Source organism: Cucurbita maxima, unplaced genomic scaffold (assembly GCF_002738345.1).
Source record: "Cucurbita maxima cultivar Rimu unplaced genomic scaffold, Cmax_1.0 Cma_Scf00018, whole genome shotgun sequence".
NCBI lineage: Eukaryota > Viridiplantae > Streptophyta > Magnoliopsida > Cucurbitales > Cucurbitaceae > Cucurbita > Cucurbita maxima.
In genome coordinates this window covers 1,772,107-1,786,156 of record NW_019272034.1, presented here as the reverse complement: position 1 = coordinate 1,786,156, position 14,050 = coordinate 1,772,107, and the positions used below count along the sequence as shown (strand labels likewise).

Genomic DNA, 14,050 nt, shown 5'->3' with positions numbered 1-14,050 from the left:
GAATTAGCTGCAAAATGCATGATCGCTCATGTAAGTCAAAAGTCGAGCTCTTCCATACAAGAGTCTGTGATACGATCATCTTTTGAAATATTAATCTCCTTAATTAACGATTTATAACTTATTATATAGATATTTTCATGGAGGACAAAATTTTAAGAAAAATATAAGTTGGAATGAGATGTATATATATATTTAAAAGAAATAAAAGCTTTAATAAATATAATATTTTATGCAATAACGGTATTTTTTTTTTTTATTAAGTAAATTCGTATAATATAATATATTATAAATTATATAAATAAGTAAAATAAGTCGCAAGGAATTGAGAGAGCTCATAGTTCCATCTAGTGAAACCATAACAAACGAGGCCTTCCTAAAAAGAAGGAAGAACAGAAAGGGAAACTAATCGGAGAGTTCATAGTGAAAATTCGTGATATCGTTCCGATCGAAAGCGTGTTTCTTGTATCGGCATCTGAGAATCAATGGCGACGAAGACCGACGGAATCCAAGAGGAAGAAATTTCAAAGCTCGAGGAAGGCACTCTCGGAACCGGCGTCGCGCGCCTCCGTCCATCGTCTTGTGTCGTTACCATCCAAAAGGTACCGCTTCAACTGCCTCTGTTATTTCTCTCTTCTGCGCGCCAATCAATTGATTGTTTGATACAACGTGTTTGTTTATCTGGAAAGTGCTGCACGTTATCTCTCGTGTGTGATAACTTGTTTTATTCTCCGCAAAATCTGGCATATGGATGAATCGACTACGCAAACTGTGCTGGTTCCTATCGAAATGCAGATATTAGGTTATCGAGAGTATGAAACTTGTTTGATTCTTTGGAAAATCTGGTACATGCATCAATCGACTGTATAAAATGTGTTAGTTTCTCTGCAAAATCTGGCACTTGAATCAATCAACTTTTAAGTTTATTGTTAGTTTCTCCGCGAAATCTGGCACTTGAATCAATCAAATTTTAAGTTTATTGTTTGGTTCTCTGCAAAATCTGCCAAATGAACTAATCGACTGTAAGGAACTTGTTTATTTCTCTGAAAAATCTGGCTCGCAAATCAATCGACTGTATAAAACTCGTTAGCTTCTCCCCAAATGCGGCACATGAATCAATAAATTGTATAAAATTGTTTGTTTCGCAGTAAAACCTGTTTGTTTTTCCGGAAAATGCGGTACATGGATCTGATCAATCAAGTGTATAAAATGTGTTAGTTTCTCTGAAAAATTTGTGGCAGGTTATTGCGGAGGTGATTGGAACGTACTTCGTGATCTTCACCGGATGTGGAGCGGTGGTGGTGAACAAAATTTACGGATCAGTGACGTTCCCCGGAATCTGCGTGGTTTGGGGATTGATTGTGATGGTTATGGTGTATTCGTTGGGACACATCTCTGGAGCGCACTTCAACCCTTCTGTTACAATCACCTTCGCCATTTTTCGTCGCTTCCCCTTTCGCCAGGTCTCTCTCTTCTGTTACCATCATCTCATGATAAACTTAAAGAAATTTCAACTCCAAATAGACAATTTATTTTTGGCACGAAACGCAGTTATGAATGTTATAGCCGAGTTATATTTTGTTTGATTACATATTTCAGGTTCCAATATACATAGGAGCTCAAGTAGCAGGGTCCCTTCTTGCAAGCACCACACTGGACCTATTGTTTGAAGTGACCCCGGAAGCCTTCTTTGGGACAGTGCCGGCAGGATCCGATGTCCAATCTTTCGTCCTTGAAATCATCATCACCTTCCTCTTGCTGTTAGTCGTCTCTGGTGTCTCCACTGATCACAGAGCTGTAAGTCATCCAAAAGCTTAATAGAACAAATTAAGATTTGTAGTGACAAGTCTTCAAATACTTTTTTCTTTTTGAAATTTTGGCTGGGATTTTGGAAACCCGTTGAAAAAAAAGAAAATTAGACCGTGGATCCAAGGTTCCTTCTTTCAATCTTTCTTTCTTCCTTTCTTTTTTTTTTTTTTTTTTTTTTTTTTTTTTTTTTTTTTTTTTTTTTTTTTTTTTTTTNTTTTTTTTTTTTTTTTTTTTTTTTTTTTTTTTTTTTTTTTTTTTTTTTTTGTTTCTAAGAATATAAAAACTAAAAATAAGGTGATTATTAAATGGCCATAAATACCTTTTTGGGGGATTTTAAATACTTCTTTCGGGTTAAATCTGCTCATTATGGATTTGATTGATTATTAATTATTTTGTTTATAAAAAAAAACTTTATTAAAAAAATGCTTTTATGGGCAGGATACATTTTAAAATATCCTTAATTTTACATTTTAAACTTTTTTTTTTCTTTAAGTAGTTTGAGAACTTTTGTTCAATAGAATTTTTTTAAAAAAATTCTAATTTATTTTAGATTATTGAGGCTGATGGGTTGATAAATATTGTAAAAATAAGCACTGTATTCATCTATATTTTTCTTTAACAGGTAGGAGAATTGGCGGGAATTGTTGTTGGAATGACCGTTCTTTTGAATGTCTTCGTTGCTGGGTAACTCTAAACTTCATTTTACTGTTGATATAATTCCAACACTAAAAATTTAAAAAATTTCAAAACTACTAAATATCAAGAATGTCCATTTTTTACTCTAAACGATGGTGTTCCATGAAGACTAAATATCGAGAATATCCATTTGTTTTTTTTTCTCCTATTTTAGTTATATATATAGACACACATAATTGTTCATGATTTAGAGAATTTGGTATGATATATTATTTTATTTCTATTAAGATGTTTAAAAGGAAATGAATTTAAATGGGAAATGCTTCTCCTAGAGATTCAATTCCCACGAATTCATTGCAGGGATTCTTAACCCAATCCTTGCAAAATTTTCTATACCATTTAAAAAGTTGTCTCACACACGCTTTTTTTTTTTTTTTTTTTTTTATTTCTGAAAACAAAACATAGGCCCATTTCAGGAGCTTCCATGAATCCAGCTAGGACCATTGGACCTGCGATAGTGAAGGGACAGTTCAAAGGATTATGGGTTTACATGGTTGGGCCGTTGATCGGAGCTATTGCCGGAGCATTTACTTACAACCTGATGAGATTCACAGACAAGCCATTGTCGGAGATCACCAAAAGCAGCTCATTCCTCAATCGCTCCCAAAAATCATAATGCCGCCTCTTCACCATCATCTTATCTTTTAACTACAGAAGCCACCAAGCTCGGAAGTCTCGAGCAGCTTCGCCTTTTTTCTCTCGGTAAAGCAATTTCACTCTTGCACGATGGTCATTCATTTGTGTATTTAGTGTGTCAACCGATCAATTCATCATTCATTCATTTAGAAAATTCGTTTTAGCAAAAGCATTATTTATTTGATCAAATAGTGCCTTTTTTTTTTTCCTTCTTCCTTCCTTCCTTCAGTTGTTGAAATGGATAATGGATTCATTGTGAGTTGTTTATCTAATGAAGGGTTGTTGTTTTCGTGCACGTGGGGCTAAAAATTATTCAACTTTGCTCGTGATTTAGCTAGTTTGTTCTTTACGTGCATACATTAAAAATATACGTGGATCATGAACATTATAAAATTGTCGCTATTTGGATATCATGAAATAAAAAATTTAATAAACGAACACTCTATCTTTGTTTCCTAATTCCAATATTAGGTGAGACTAATCCATAACTTTCTTGCGTTATGCTGCTCCTCTGCTTTTGCCATCCTACAATTTTCGGAAGTTTGGCCTATGCATATTTATCGCAACGATAGAAAGAAATTGACACAAGAATACATACGTAAGAAAGTAACATTATTTATCTAATAAATTTCATGCCATTCACATCAATAAAGTGATTTGAAAGAATTTTTTGAAACTCTTAAGGGTTGAAATGAAATATTTCATTTAAAATTTCGTAGTTTGGTATCGGTCGAAGAGAAGATAAGCGGTTTCGACACGAGAAAAGAGCTAAAAATGGCTTTGGGGCCAACATTTTCTTAGTACATCCCCCCGTCCATTAATCACACCTAAATCAAAACAAAGAAAGGAATAGGAGTGCTGTTCTGCCACGAAATTCCAGCTTGTCAAGCATTGCCACATCAGCTCCCATTTGTCTTTTTCCGGAATTTTAGTTTTCTTTTATTCATTTCTGTATACCGAAAAATAAAATAAAAATAAAATAATTAAAAAAAAAAATTGAAGATCTTGAAGCAATGACCAACCAGCACAGAGTTCTTGGTTCTTCCCAATAGACAATCCTTAATCGTTGAGGCGAAATAATGGACTGAATTTTGACTCATCTTCAATCCTCTCTAAAACCCATTTCAGATCAAACCCTAAATTCTCTATCTTTCCTATTTTCACCCTCGTTTCTCAATTCCTCGGAGTATTCATAGTCGTTTACAGTAATTTATTTCAATGGCTGATGCTTCGGAAAGCTTGGGGTCGGAATCGGCGGCAATTGGGATTGACTCAACCACCAAGGACGAGCTCTGCATGGAGATCGACCCGCCTTTCCGCGAGAATTTGGCCACAGCTGATGACTGGCGGAAAGCCCTCAGCAAGGTTGTTCCTGCAGTGGTCGTGTTGCGCACCACGGCTTGTCGGGCCTTCGACACTGAATCGGCCGGTGCGAGCTATGCCACTGGCTTTGTGGTCGATAAGCGCCGTGGGATTATCCTCACCAATCGACATGTTGTTAAGCCAGGTATTTTTTGACCTTGATTTGAGATATTTCATTTTCTTTGCTGAATATGGAGTAGAAGTTCAATTCTGCTTTCTAGACATTGTTGAGCATCTGAAATAAGCTCGGTTTTACATAGAATCGGTATCAGAAAGTCAATGAAGTCTATCAACTGTTTGATGGGCGCGATTGTTTTACATTGTATGGATAATTGCTGCCCCCTATTAATTTGAGTATCTGAATCAAGATAAATGCTGCACAATGCGGTGTGTTTAAATTTGAAAGCAAAAATCAGCCATCAGGAATGCCCTTTTCTCTTGGGTTTACTAATTGTTGTCCATCTAGTAGCAGAAGTATACATTGTATGAATCTGTTATTGTTCTGTGTCACTTATAATTGTATGAATCTTAAGATTTGGCCATCTATTTTAAATTTTTTTCTTGTATTCTTTGTTTTCAGGACCTGTAGTAGCAGAGGCTATGTTTGTGAACAGGGAAGAAGTTCCTGTACGACCTATATACAGAGATCCGGTCAGTCTATCTGTTTCTTGATTTAAAAATACTTGCTACTATCCTTCATATAAATGGCTTATAGCCAACCAACTGGTTTAATACTGAAGCCATTACGACGGAATTGTGAAAAAAAAGGCTTTGATTTTGGCTGGAAGTTCAGACTTTTGTTAAGAATTGTGATGTTCCACGTTGGTTGGGGAGGAGAACAAAACACCATTATAAATGGTGTGGAAACCTTCCCCTACCAGACGCGTTTTAAAGTCTTGAGGGGAACCCCGAAAGGGAAAGCCCAAAGAGAACAATATCTGCTAGCGGTGGGTCTAGGCCGCTACAAGAAAAGACCCTTCAGTAGCTATTTGTTGCAAGAAGCTGTATAAATCTATACGTATGACTTTCAATAGTTACAATTAAGAAAAAAAAGGTGTTGCAATTGCCAAGAGAAGTCAAAACCTTTGGATAAGATTTTAAAAATCTAAGACATGAACACAACAAGAACATATTTATTGGAGTATATATTTTTTAAATGTAGATAATTATTTTTGTATGTTCCGGTCATTCACACGCTATTTCTTTTTGTGAAGGAAATTTCAATTAGTATTATGATAATTTTTCTAAATGGCTTAACATATTATCGAACGGAATTTTCAAGACTACAAGGCTTATGTATTTATATGCTTAGAGAAGATGTGATGTGTTCACTATAAAATTTATTTTTTCTGTCATATATTGCTTTATGCGTCCATCATGTTTTATTTCGTAATTAGTCATTTTTGGTCTTCAGGAGTTACGTGGTCATTCTTGTTAATGGTTCTAGGGATGTTTCCCTTGTTTTGGTCGAGCCCATCTTTCTATGGGTCTCTCATTGTGTTTTTGGATTCTTTTATTTTTTCTCAATGAAAGTTCAGTTACTTATTATAATAATAATAAAAAAAGCTCTCCTTGCATTTTTTTTTCATCTTTCTGATGAAAGTATGTTCTTCAATTAAAAAAAAAGATAATAAATGTTCGAACACTAGTCTCACATGTGCTTAATAAGTGTCTAATTAAGACATGTCCGACTAGTATTGAAGTGTTGGAGTATTTGTGATGCATGTCGGACACATACATGAACACGTTTCTTAAGTGTTTCTTAAGTGTCTGTGCTTCATATCAAAAAAAAAGCATGGGTTTGGAACATTTTATTCTGTCATTGAGTAAAAAAAAAAAACAATTATTTAACATATTGTTTAACTTTCTGTTCTGCAATTTTACATCTTTGTTTTTCTTGAAGTTTTTTATTTATTTATGATGAGATAGGAGTGACCACTAATATTTTGCACGTCACTATCATCTTATTAGGTCCATGATTTTGGCTTCTTTCGTTATGATCCTGGGGCAATACAATTTCTTAACTACGAGGAGATTCCCCTGGCTCCAGAGGCTGCTAGTGTTGGACTCGAAATCAGAGTTGTTGGTAATGATAGTGGCGAGAAGGTACAATATCATTGATTTACCCTGGATTCTTAAAAGGAAAAAGGAAAAAAAAAGGAGAATAGAGAAGAAAAAGAAAAATATTGTTCAGTCCAGTCATTGCATTATTTTTCCTATTGCTAAATGTTGAACTATGTTGAAGTACTGGCATATATTGCAAAAAAAGTTCCATCCATTATTTTTTAGTATGAGACTTTGTAGGACTTTTAGCTTAAACGCCAAATAGAAAGGCAATTATATATATTTTGAGACAGTGGACTTGTTAGATTACTTCACTCAAGTTAGCATCTCCTGCATTCCTACCAAGCCCAAAAATCAATTTGTAGATTCAAACTCCAATGGGGCTAGAAGTTCTTAGAAGTAGATAGATTTGTTCTTTTCTGTCGGGGGTGCTGGAAGCACACCGCTGTTGGTTTGCTGTTTATGTTTAGTTGGTTTTGGCTGTTTGGAACAGATCTTTCGTTGGATCGTTTTGCGTTCTTTAGCTTGTTGAGTATTTTCTTGGCTTTTGATTAGTTTGGGTTGCTGTTTTTAAGTTGGTTTTTTTGGAGGCTTCAAAGAAAATTAAGATTCATATCTAGAATTAAAGTAAATCCTAAACAAACTTAACTAGAATTGTATTTAACTACAAGTTGGTAGATTATCAAATGGGTCAATTAAACACACTTGGCTTTGGGCCTAATAGCTTTTAAATGAATTGCACATGAAATACAGAAGAAGATTACACAAGAAATACACGGGAAAACACTGCTTTAGGGCTTTAAATCCTTCATAACACTAATTATCCTCTAAATCATTCTCTTGGGTTGATGTCTTCATGTTGCCTTACAGTTATTTTCTCCACTTGTTCTCCTTTCTCATCAAGCATGATAGTTAAAATGTTGAAGTGGAGACTACATTCTTCTTTGGCTTACGATGTGCTTTGGTTGAAACATATCAATAGGTTCATAGAAACCAAGTGCCATTGAGACAGAGAGCGCTAGATAGAGAGGGACAATGCACCTAAACCCTTAACCATCCACTTTATTTTTAATAGTTAATCATATGCAAGTTTTTAATTAATATATTATTATTTTTGAACTTCATATCCTCCATGAATTCCTACTGATAGATATTTCCATTTTGATTCTCTGTTTTTTCCCAATTAACTCTTATTTAATGATTTTACAGGTTTCTATCTTAGCTGGTACCCTTGCTCGACTGGATCGGGAGGCTCCTCATTATAAGAAGTAGGTTATGCACGTTTCCTTGTCTTTTTCATAAATTATTTTTTCAGCTTATTATTTTTACTTCAAATGAACATTGAATTATGGTCTAGGTATTATGCATTCCTATTTAGCATTCTATATTAAAGAATTTGCAGTAGATAAAATATTTTTATTTTCAATTTGTATATAGAAAATAAAAAATAAACATACATTCAACATACATTTACATTTATTTTTGACAACAACACAACTAGGTGAGTTTTGTTTTATTTTATTTTTCCTTACTCTTGTTTTCTTTTTGCTTTTGTTCACAGTGAGTTTTATTCTTTTTCCTACTTTTTTTTTCCCATTTTGTTTAGATTATTACTAATGCAAGAAAGTTAGATGTAGTAATGAAAATCGGTGGATTTTTAGATTTTTTTAATAATTATTAATTTTTGAGTGTGTTATGTACTTTTAAGAAATATTTTAATGTTAGGAATATATAAGGTTTTATGTCTTATTATTTAAATATATATATTTTTTTAATTTCAAATGACATTTACTTCTCATACTGCCTCAAGACTTGCGCTTCACACTGCTGGAACAAGTAATCATCACGACTTTATACTTTGTTTTAGTTTTTCTGTTACTTGTCTGTGACCTGTGGCCTGCTGTTTGTCAGGCCAATTAAATATTTTTTTGTTTTTGTTTTTGTAGCATAACAATTATTTTTACGTTTGTTGCAGAGATGGATATAATGATTTCAACACATTCTACATGCAAGTGAGTGATTTAACTTTTCGTGTGTCAATGTTTCTTTCTTCTGTCTTTTGCTATAACTGATGAGAATTAAATTTACGACAGGAAAAAAAATAAAAACGAAGAATGGGTGGGGGATTAGGCATAGGGTAGGGCTGATCCTAACCTACTTAAGTTGTCAAAATAATTTCTTCCTCTTGTAGATTTTCGGTAATAATCCTCCAAGTTTCATACTCCCTGTCCTAAAACAAAAAAATTCATTCATAAACTGAAAAGATATGAAGAGAGTTCGAAAGAACTTCCAACAATAGAACAGAAACGAAGAATAAAAGATACAAACAAAGGGAAAGAGCCAACTCCAGCTTCAATCTTACGACCGCCAAAACTCTCCAAAGTTATTTGACCATTTAAAAATGGCTTGGAACTTGAAATGAAAAAGTTTGTTTTCGTAACACATGCATTTTTAATAAAAGTTTCTTTCTTTTGCTACTTCAGCCATTGACGTGTCTTATTCTTTAATGAGTCTTGTATCGTCATATTAGTTTTGTGCCTATATCCTATGTACATGTCTATATTTCTTTGGATGCCTACTTATTTGTTTTTAAGTTTTAAAATGATTCATGCTTTGTTTAATCTCCTGAGTTGCATTTTATTTCAGGCTGCATCTGGAACTAAAGGTGGATCAAGTGGTTCCCCAGTAATTGATTGGCAAGGCAGGGCAGTGGCATTGAATGCTGGAAGCAAGTCCTCAAGTGCATCAGCATTTTTCTTACCTTTGGAAAGAGTATGTCCTTTATAAATTGGTGGCTCAGATGGTGTGCAGCTTTTCAGGTTTGGATCCATTTCCTTACGACTACGTTTATATTGAAATTTTGTTACTAATGCAGGTTGTTAGGGCATTGACATTTCTTCAGAAGGGCAGGGATTCTTATGACAATAAATGGGAAGCAGTTTCCATTCCCCGTGGTACGCTTCAGGTTTGTTATCGAAACAATCCTTATAAAATTCAAGTACAAAATTTTCCTTCCCATTGCTGGCCGCTTTAAGTTTGCTTGGAAGGTTTTTTTCACTTTCATCATTCAAGATACTAGTGGTTTAGTTATTCCTATTAAAAAAAACCCTGCTCTGACTCTCAAGGGACTTTGGTGTGACTGTATTTTATTAATGACTGCTGTGCATGTGAAAAGTATTACTCTCACATGTTGATCACAAATTCACATTTTGCCTTTTTTTTGGATGTAGGCAACCTTTCTCCACAAAGGATTTGATGAGATACGTCGGCTTGGCCTCCAAAGTGAAACAGAGCAGGTTTAATTCGTGCTCAATCCTCTCGTTCTTTCCAGATTTTTTTTTTCCGAAATGAATTAAAGCTTTTCTTGTTTGTATGACTACCTCGTTTAGATGGTCCGCCTGGCTTCTCCACCCAGTGAAACTGGAATGCTAGTTGTAGACTCTGTGGTAATAATATTTATTTTGTCTTTCAATTTCAAGTTATCGACTTATATTGCAATGATGTTTGTGTTAATTGGGGTATCTATCCTTTACTGAATAGTTGTTTTCTAAAAAAAATTAGGCTTTATATTAACCTTCCATTTATTTGACTATGTTGCAGGTGCCAGGTGGCCCTGCTCACAAACTTTTGGAGCCAGGTGATGTGCTTGTTTGCGTGAATGGAGAAGTAAGAAGAATCTTTAATTCGAAGACTTCAATTGTTTATTCCTTTGATCTATGCCTTTTACTGTGGAAGTCTGTCTTCTTACGTTCATTTCTCCTTCCTTGTCTATTGACAAAGACATCAATAACCTCGTCTTTATCTTTTTTGTTGAGAAATAAGTAACAAGAACCCTTTTACGATTTGAGAGCAGGCGCATTTGGGCACTAAAGAGTTTTACTGATGGACTGTTTGGTCGAGAATATTTGTGTTATTTCCCAAGGTTGGACTTGGGTTTGACTCTGACTAATAATCATCTTTTGTGTATGTGCTTGTTTTGTATCTATAGAGTTTCTTCCTTAATACAATAGTTTCTTATCAAAATATTAAAATTGGTTTCTGTTTTTGGTTGACTAGATTCCTTGTTTAATCTTCCATGTAAATTATTTTTTTACAATGAAAATTTCTTTTGTTAAAAAATGGTACAGGTAATTACTCAGTTCCTGAAAATGGAGACTCTACTCGATGACAGTGTGAAACAAACAATTGATTTGCAAGTTGAAAGGGGTGGCACATCATTTACAGTACACCTAGTGGTGAGGCGTTTTCTTTTTGTAATGTTGAACTCATCAATGTTTAATTTTGTAGGCATTATTTGCAAAACATCTTTGTTTATTTTCTCTTAAAGAATTTACCCAAACGTTTAAGAAGGAGATTCCTGAAAATAATTCTGAACAGGCTCTATCAATGGTGTAGCAGCACTTATGGTCATTCATTTGTTTTATGAAATAAGGAGTCTCCAATGTGATGAAAAATCAAATGAGCTGATTTTCTTGCATGACAATGTACTTGTCACTTTTATATTTTCATCCGTTTGTTTTTTATCGGATAACGTTACTAAAATATTTCCACTTTGTTTTTATTCAATGTGCTATTGAGCTTGATCTGCTTATGATATAAACTTCAGGTACAGGATCTACATTCCATAACTCCTGATTACTTTTTAGAAGTAAGCGGTGCAGTGATACATCCCCTTTCATACCAGCAGGTGAGTGGATACTGCAAAATGTTGGCGCTCCATTGTTCTCCTCGACTATTTGTATTTAAAGCATTGTATACTTGCATGGCCAGTATATTCAAGCTCATGTTTGCTTCAAAAGTTCATAGTTTAGCTTATTTAGGCTTGTGTCGACTGTTTCTTTAACCAAAGCCATGTTTAGCTTGCTTTATAGGTTCTCTTTACCATTATTAACTGGTTATCTCTACTTTTTCCCTTGGTATATAGCTTTTAATGATTATGTCTCTTGAATAGCACAATAACTTCGTTTAGCTTTTCATCAATGCAGGCCAGAAACTTCCGTTTTAAATGTGGTCTTGTCTATGTTACAGAACCAGGGTACGTCTGTTGTGATATTATATTGGTTGTTATGTTATTTTTAGTGAGTGCTTTCTCATAGCTAGAGTTGGTAGTAATTTATCCTAGTCATCTTCTCATGACCATACCACGTTTCTTTCAATCATCAAGTTCAAATTTGGGTATTAAGATAAGTTCATTCATTTGGCTTTCCTTTATTTTTCATCTTATTTTCCTGTGAGTGATAGAAAAAAGGAGTTGTAGTGTTAATTCTATTGACTTTTGCATTTGGATAGAAGAGGACATATTTTTTTGTTGAAAATATGAAGAGCAAGTCATCAACCCCCCTTTACGTAGCCTATTTGCGATGGTTAGAGGGATCCCTTGTTGACCTTTTGCATCTTCCTGTACCTATGCACTTCCTCAAGCATATCAGAGATTGAAATGGTACAATTCGACTGTTGAAAACAAAGGTTTCCTTCTGGGTGGTACTTTAGGTGCTGTGTTTGGTCACTTTCTGTTTCTAGTGAGGTTCTCCAAATAAGATTGGCTTGTTTTTTGGTAGCTGTTGAAGGATTTTCTTCCAAGTTATGAGGTTCTCCAAAGAGTCATGGAAATGGAGCCAGTAGCTGTAACGAAGGAAGAAAATTTACTTTGGAGTCGTGTCTACACCTGAGATAATTTCATCCTTTGTTTCTAGTTTTTGTACTTTTGAGCATTAGACTCTTTTTTGTGGAGTCAATTTTCATTCCTTGACTTGTCAAAAAGAAAAAAAAAAAAAAATACAAATATTTAATCAGAACAGTTTAGTGCTTAGGCTGTTGCTTCATACGATCGTTCTGAAATCACAAGCATTTAGGAAGGGACTAGAGTACTTCTTGTGAATGTTTTTTATGTTCTTAGAACTTATTTTTCTGTATGTTCTTAGAACTTATTTTTCTGTATGCTCTTAGAACTCTGTTCTCTTTCTTCAACATACTTATTTCCCTCGTTTTATTCCCTTTCATTATTCTGTAAATCACACAGGTTTGATCCGGAAGAACTTGACCTTCCATTTGAAAAGTTATTATTTGAAATATTTCTTTATTTAAGAGGTTTGTATACTTTCTATATTGCAGGTATATGCTGTTTAGAGCAGGCGTTCCTCGTCATGCTATCATTAAGAAGTTTGCTGGTGAAGAAATTTTAAGAATTGGGGATCTAGTCTCAGTGTTATCCAAATTGTCAAGGGGTACTCGAGTTCCATTGGAATATATAAGCTATACAGATCGTCATCGAAGAAAGGTAGGTAATTATAAGATGGAGCATTTTTTTTTTTTTTTTTATCATAAACTATCTTTCATTAAGATAAAAATGAGTGAATACACAAGAGTCTAGCAAGCCAGTCGAACAAAAAAAGAAAATGGGCATACACATGAGTTTTCTTGTAGTTATTACTTAGGCCTCATATTTTTGTGTTGAAGTCTTTCTTTTAGTTCATTGGGCTTCTTTTTCTCAGCTTTTTGTTTGTATGTTCTTGTATTGAAAGCCTAGCTTCTTGTATAGGAAAAATAATCAAAGAGGAATAACTAAAAAGCCTCATTATTCCAATTTCTATGTAAAATTATAAGGTTGTCTTTGAAGCTTCTTCATAGATCAATTCTCTTATTTTAAGTTCACCTTTGCATTGTCAAGTTTACATTTAAAGAACCTTTGATTCTTTTCTTATGCATTAATGCATACTGTTCTCCTTCTGGAATTCTGATCAATTTGTTATTTCCTCTTTTGATACCCGCAGTCTGTCCTAGTCACAGTCGATAATCATGAATGGTACGCCCCTCCTCAAATATATGTTCGTGATGATAGTACTGGTTTGTGGATAGCCAAGCCAGCTATTCAACCTCACGTTCATTTGCAGTCTTCTCCGATGACTAATGTGGGAGAAGGTTATATGAACCAATCAGTTTTACTCAATGATGATTCTTCTCATATAAGACATGTGCATCAAGTGAACAACCCTGAAATAATTGATGGCGTAGTTAGTATGGAAACCAATTTTGAACACGTGTCAGAGGAGGCACGTTCTCAAGATAGATCTGATGCTGGAACTAAGAAACGGAGAGTGGAAGATGATCGATTGACTGATGGAAACATTGCTGACAGTTCTTTTCTCGAAACTCAAGAGACCATCTTGGAAGATGCAACAGCTACACAAACTGCAGTTTTACGCGACTATCAAGGGGGAACAGTGGCAGCTGTTGCAGCTAATGCTTCATTTCCTGAACATATTATAGAGCCCACTCTTGTGATGTTTGAGGTAATATTGCAATGCTTTTTTTTAATAAAGAAATTTTTGGTGAAATGAAATGATGTATGAGAGAGAGATGCAATGCATCACCAAAGGTAGGTAATATTGCAATACTTGTATGCAATGATGAAGCATTCATCTTATAACCCGCGTTTTTTTTTTTTTTTTTTTTTTTTTTTTTTTTTTTTTTTTTTTTTTTTTTTTTT

The 14,050-nt window shown here is 34.3% G+C and overlaps 2 protein-coding genes across 2 annotated transcripts in view; both read left to right on the top strand.

Moving 5' to 3' along the window:
- Positions 1–270: 270 nt before the first annotated feature.
- LOC111493295 (probable aquaporin NIP-type) lies at positions 271–3,416 on the top strand. The gene is made up of 5 exons (XM_023142945.1): positions 271–599; positions 1,239–1,460; positions 1,597–1,794; positions 2,429–2,490; positions 2,908–3,416. Exons 1-5 carry the CDS (start codon positions 483–485, stop codon positions 3,116–3,118), a joined length of 810 nt encoding a protein of 269 aa, XP_022998713.1. The 5' UTR covers positions 271–482; the 3' UTR covers positions 3,119–3,416.
- Positions 3,417–4,135: 719 nt separating this feature from the next.
- The window catches only part of LOC111493293 (protease Do-like 7), a 14,394-nt gene continuing 4,479 nt past the window's right edge, over positions 4,136–14,050 (top strand). Inside the window, exons 1-15 of the mRNA XM_023142942.1 lie at positions 4,136–4,645; positions 5,081–5,151; positions 6,472–6,606; positions 7,774–7,832; positions 8,540–8,576; positions 9,211–9,336; positions 9,440–9,529; positions 9,795–9,860; positions 9,954–10,010; positions 10,165–10,230; positions 10,692–10,799; positions 11,171–11,251; positions 11,550–11,599; positions 12,676–12,841; positions 13,335–13,853. Coding sequence (XP_022998710.1) covers positions 4,357–4,645; positions 5,081–5,151; positions 6,472–6,606; positions 7,774–7,832; positions 8,540–8,576; positions 9,211–9,336; positions 9,440–9,529; positions 9,795–9,860; positions 9,954–10,010; positions 10,165–10,230; positions 10,692–10,799; positions 11,171–11,251; positions 11,550–11,599; positions 12,676–12,841; positions 13,335–13,853 — 1,920 coding nt within the window. The 5' untranslated portion in view covers positions 4,136–4,356. The remainder of the gene's footprint in view (positions 4,646–5,080; positions 5,152–6,471; positions 6,607–7,773; positions 7,833–8,539; positions 8,577–9,210; positions 9,337–9,439; positions 9,530–9,794; positions 9,861–9,953; positions 10,011–10,164; positions 10,231–10,691; positions 10,800–11,170; positions 11,252–11,549; positions 11,600–12,675; positions 12,842–13,334; positions 13,854–14,050) is intronic.

Coding starts and splice junctions, on each gene's coding strand:
- LOC111493295 (XM_023142945.1), top strand. CDS start 483: ATGGCGACGAAGACCGACGGAATCCAAGAGGAAGAAATTTCAAAGCTC. Junction 1,795..2,428: donor TCTCCACTGATCACAGAGCT/GTAAGTCATCCA, acceptor TTTCTTTAACAG/GTAGGAGAATTGGCGGGAAT. Junction 2,491..2,907: donor TTGAATGTCTTCGTTGCTGG/GTAACTCTAAAC, acceptor AACAAAACATAG/GCCCATTTCAGGAGCTTCCA.